Raw genomic sequence first — 4,994 nt, forward strand, 5'->3', positions numbered from 1 at the left:
CCCCCAACAACCTTCACTGGTCTTGCTGGCCGTCCCAGATACACCATAACCACTGAACAGATTTCTCACCTTGTGTCCATTGGCATGACATGGCAGAGAATTGCATCCTGCTTTGGGATAAGCAGAAGAACTCTGCACAGACATACACAACTACTGGGAATTGAACCATTACGATATGCAGTTATGTCAAATCAAGAACTGGATAGCCTTGTAACTGTAATATTACAGAGTACTCCAAATGCAGGTGAAACCTATGTCCATGGAAGCCTGAGATCACGTGACTTAAGGATCCAGCATTGGCGGGTCAGAGACAGCCTGTATCGAGTGGATCCTATTGGGCGATCATTTAGATGCCGTCATGCTATAAGGCGGAGGGTCTACAGTGTTCAGTCCCCCAACCAATTATGGTAAGCTCACGGTGAAAGTCAAAATCATTTTTAAAGTAAAGGTGCCATTCTACACCATTAAAGATAATGTACAATAAAGTCCAGCATAACCAAAAGTTACTTTAAAGTATTTACTGTGCTGGAAAACATGCCATGTCAGTGTTTTAATATTGTTTTTGTTGTAGTTTTCTTGTTTCATAATCCTGTTATATATGTTAATATGTTTTTTCTACTGTTTTGTTAACAATTTGTTAAACTAATAAACAATGTGTAAAGGAGAGATGGAGATAACCATAAAAGACACAAACTGCACATGGTATTCAGGCTCTGCCAAACCCATATGTGTTATCCTAGGGCAAAGTCAAAACTTCTCCTTAAAGAGCTGGTATGACACATGGAGTGGCAGCCTGATGCAGTTAACACATGTGTTGGCCATTGGGAACAGTGGTGTAGAAGAGAAGTCGTCATCTTCTTTGTGAATGAACTCAACAGACGGACTTCGGGAAAGGCCAGTAGGAGGGACTACAGATGCTCCAGTTGCGAAGGCCAATATCTTCTGTAGTTTAGATGGTCCTTCTTCTTCTATAAAACAGAATCGACCAATCATGAAATTATAATGCATAAGTGTCACCTCCATCTTCCCCCCCCTCCATACCACTGTGGGCCCTTGAGGGGGCAGTAGTAAGGTTTAGTGGCTGGCCAGTGACTGAGAGGTTACCGGCACAAGGGGGGGTTCCTACTCCTATGCATGCATAAACATATATTTATTAGGCTTTCCCTTTAAAGTCCTTGCCTCAATAGTAGTTTCTTAATAATAAAAATGATATTATTACTCAACCAAATTAGAAAGGATTTAAGTCAAGTATTGTACCTTCTGCATCTTGAAGATAGTCTCTCCAGAAGGTAATTACCACTTCCTCTGCAACTCTTGTTGCTCCCTTCTGGTGACAGATGAATGGCGAAAAGATCATCTACCTGGTCAGCAGTCAGCGTACTTGGCTCATAGCAGAACAGGGGGCGAAAGCTGTCTGGATGTTCCTGCATTTTCTCCAGAACCCCTAGAGTTTTCAGTCCTTCACGGAATCTGTAAAAAAACAAACAAACTAACTAACAAACAAAAAAACAATTGTATTTGTTGAATTCATTCAGAATTACTTGTTCCAGCTTAACCTCGACATTGTCAATTTGTTCCAGGAACTTATTCTATGTTGGTCGATGGGTAAAATTCTATTCCATATTCTGATTCACATTACTGTGAACTTTGCACTTTGCACTGTTACTCACTTCTGCCCAGTCATACTGCTCTTTACTGCTCTTTCTGCAGTGCTCTTTTTCATCTTTAAAAACATTTATATACTGTGTATATATACGTTTACTGTTCACTTTAGAAAATTTTGTATGCTTGTTATGCGCCAATGACACCAGAACAAATTCCTTGTATGTGCAAATCGTACTTGGCAATAAAGCTCTTCTGATTCTGATTCTGATTCTGATTAAACTGACTGTAAACTAACACTGAATACCTTTGAAATGGACTTTGAACCCTGTGGATGACCTGAAACATGACAATGTCTTGTACCAGCAGATCCCTGTCTCTGATTGACCGAGAGGCCTCAGACATCCTGCATTGGCCAAGTATTCAAGCAGAGGTGCCTTTGACTTCTCAAGGTCCTCAATGGTTGTGCTTTCAGATACCTGGCATCACAAGGAGCAGCATATTGACTTGTTACAGAGGCTAGATATTAGTTAATAACTTATTGGCAAGGGCTAACCCTTTAATGAAAACATCAGTAGTAATAAATGAACACTATATGGCACATACATTAAGAATATCTCCCTTGATCAGGCAGTCCTCATAAATGGAGTGACTGTGCATGAAAGAGAATAGTGAGAGGCAACCATGAAAACTTTAACTACTGATTCAAAGATCTCAGATACTGGAGGTCTGTATCACTGATTTTCTAGTGTTCCTCGCCAGTTCATGACAGTGCAGGCTTTCACTGTGACACTGTAATGCCAGTGGTTTAAAAATAAAAAACACTTTAATGACCAAATTTGTGGCATAATTCAAACTACAACATGGAATACAGGAGTTCAGCTTTGAGCCACACTAGAGTGGACCTATAGTTCCTGTCACTGTGGAAAAAACAGTTGCAACTGACCTTTTTGACTTTTTCCAAGAGGTCTGTATCAGCTATGTCTTCTAGGACTGGATTTGCTGAAACATCAACCAGTAAAGAAAATACTACTGGGGAGAGGAAGTTTGGTGGTGGACCACCATGTACCAAACTTATCGCGAAGGCTCTGCCTGCTATGTAGTACCAGTCCTCTCTTAGAGCTGCAAAACAACAGAATAAGAGGAAATATAATAATTCCAAAAACAAAACAAAAACAACATTAAGACTTACTGATGAAATCAAATTTTATTGTACTAATTTAAATTAGAAATCAGTCCAAAAACCAAAAAGTTGCATGTAAAAGTCACAATAGATGAAAATGGCTTCATTATCATTATTATTATTATTTTTTTTTTTTAAAGAATATCAGTACCGGTACTGTTGAGAGCAAAGTTTTTGCTGTTTTCTTTTCCCTCAAACATGGGGGACTTTGCCATGCTCTCTATTAGGAGCCTTAAGAATTCCCTCCTTGGACCTCCTAAATCAACTCCTTCCTCATTTTTTCCCATGTCATCGGAGAATTTTACAGACATCATCAGGTTGGGCTCATAGGACAGCCTCTTGAATCCTTGAATGGCTCCCTCCCAGACAACAGATCTATTTATGTTAAATCGGCACTGCTGATTTACATTAATTTTGCTGGCCAGTTCCAGCAGTATCTTCTTAACTGGAACATTTTCTACACTATGAAAAAACATAAAAAAATAATGAAGATCAGACACGCAGTGATGTGACATAATTTTTAACAACCTGTATTTTGTTAAATTATTGCTTATAACCAAGCAATTATTTTAAAACACTTGTTTCCTATAGTAAAGTAATAAAACTAGCCCATGTTTAAGGCATTAATTGTTCAATTACCCATATCATAACATCATGTAAGGATTAAACAGTCTATATCAATGATCATATTATCCTTATCATCCTTATTTCTCAAACTCATAATCTGTGTGCACTACTCACATGTGACTCTCCATACTGGCAATTATTACCTGCTGTAAATCGGGCACGCAGCTGGCAGTGGCACATCACTGTTATTTCCTCTTACAATAGAAAAAAGAAAAACCTGAAATCTAATACACCAAATTTTGACTTGGTTGAAAGTGTTTATATAGGATATGATGTGTGTCATCAGCAGGAAAAAGAGTGCATTTACAGAGTCGTCAGCTGACGTGTGTCACCCACAGAAACTCCGAGCTGAAAGACGTCATAGTGCTAACCGCGCTGCGTGATTGACAGGTGATTTCTGGGAAGGGCAGAGCACAGAAATGACTCCACGATGATGATTACTCAGACCTTTGCCATGGAGCCTGTGTTTCTGCCTCTGTTTGTCTCTTTGTGAGTTTTTCAAGTCAACAATAGATTTTGATGAATATTTCTGGGGATGTAGTTTGTGGCGTTTACTTGACCAACCAAAGCCCATTGAGACAGCGCACATGTCTTTTCTGACCCTAACCTGAACCTAAGCATAGTCACATGCATCACAATTCAATCCATTAGTTTGGACGGTGACTTCATGCATTCATTCATTCATCGCTTACAATCATGGTGTGAAGATGATTTTACGCAACACAGTTGAAAATGAAAAACACAACCTCACCACAACCCTACTAAACCTGCTCGCTAGTCCACTGCCAAAACACACACACACACACACACACACACACACACACACACACACACACACACACATAGCGTTCAGTTGAGCTTCCTATATGGATCTAAAGGAATAGCAAGAAGACGCAGGTTTGAGCCCCGGTTGGAACAGAACAAGGGTCTTTCTGCATGGAGGTCACATGTTCTCCTCGTGTGTGTGTGTGTGTGTGTGTGTGTGTGTGTTCTCCAGCTTCCTCCCACAGTCCAAAAACATGTAATATGGGGATTAGGTAAATTGGTCACTCTAAATTGACCATAGGTGTGAGTGTGAGAGTGAATGGTTGTTTGTCTCTATGTGTGACCCTGTGATGGACAGGTGTGACCCCGCCTATCTCCCTATGTCAGCTGACATTGGCACAGCACCCCGCGACCCTCATGTGGAGGATAAAGTGGTAGAAAATGGATGGATGGATTAAACTATAGCTGACTTTCACTTTAAAATTCTAAAAACATTGCAAAATTGTAGATAACGAGACAGACAGTTAGGCAGAAGATTCATATGAACCAGCAGCTTAGAAACAAACAGATAAAACAGGGCAGAAATAAAGCGTCTGCTGTTGCTGTTTCAAACAACAACAACAACAACAACAATAATAACAATAACACTGAGTTTGTGCAGCCATTGTTCTGAGGACACTGCTTTGAATTCTATTTATTTGGACAACCTAAACAAAGTGTTATCCCTAACCAGTGAATGCCTAACACTTATCTTAACATAACTCTTAGCTTGCAACTTAACCAAACCTTAACTGAAGACCAATGAGATTTTTCCTCA

General features: G+C 39.7%; 1 protein-coding gene across 1 annotated transcript; it reads right to left on the minus strand.

The window, feature by feature from the left end:
* Positions 1-747: 747 nt before the first annotated feature.
* LOC122764755 (G2/M phase-specific E3 ubiquitin-protein ligase-like) lies at positions 748-3,540 on the minus strand. The gene is given in 8 exon segments (XM_044018679.1): positions 748-968; positions 1,258-1,310; positions 1,312-1,470; positions 1,910-1,994; positions 1,997-2,081; positions 2,549-2,724; positions 2,937-3,247; positions 3,527-3,540. Coding segments are annotated over 8 exon segments (1,104 nt in total).
* Between the last annotated feature and the right edge of the window lie 1,454 nt (positions 3,541-4,994).

The sequence above is a fragment of the Solea senegalensis genome, unplaced genomic scaffold (assembly GCF_019176455.1).
Source record: "Solea senegalensis isolate Sse05_10M unplaced genomic scaffold, IFAPA_SoseM_1 scf7180000017644, whole genome shotgun sequence".
NCBI classification, from domain to species: domain Eukaryota; kingdom Metazoa; phylum Chordata; class Actinopteri; order Pleuronectiformes; family Soleidae; genus Solea; species Solea senegalensis.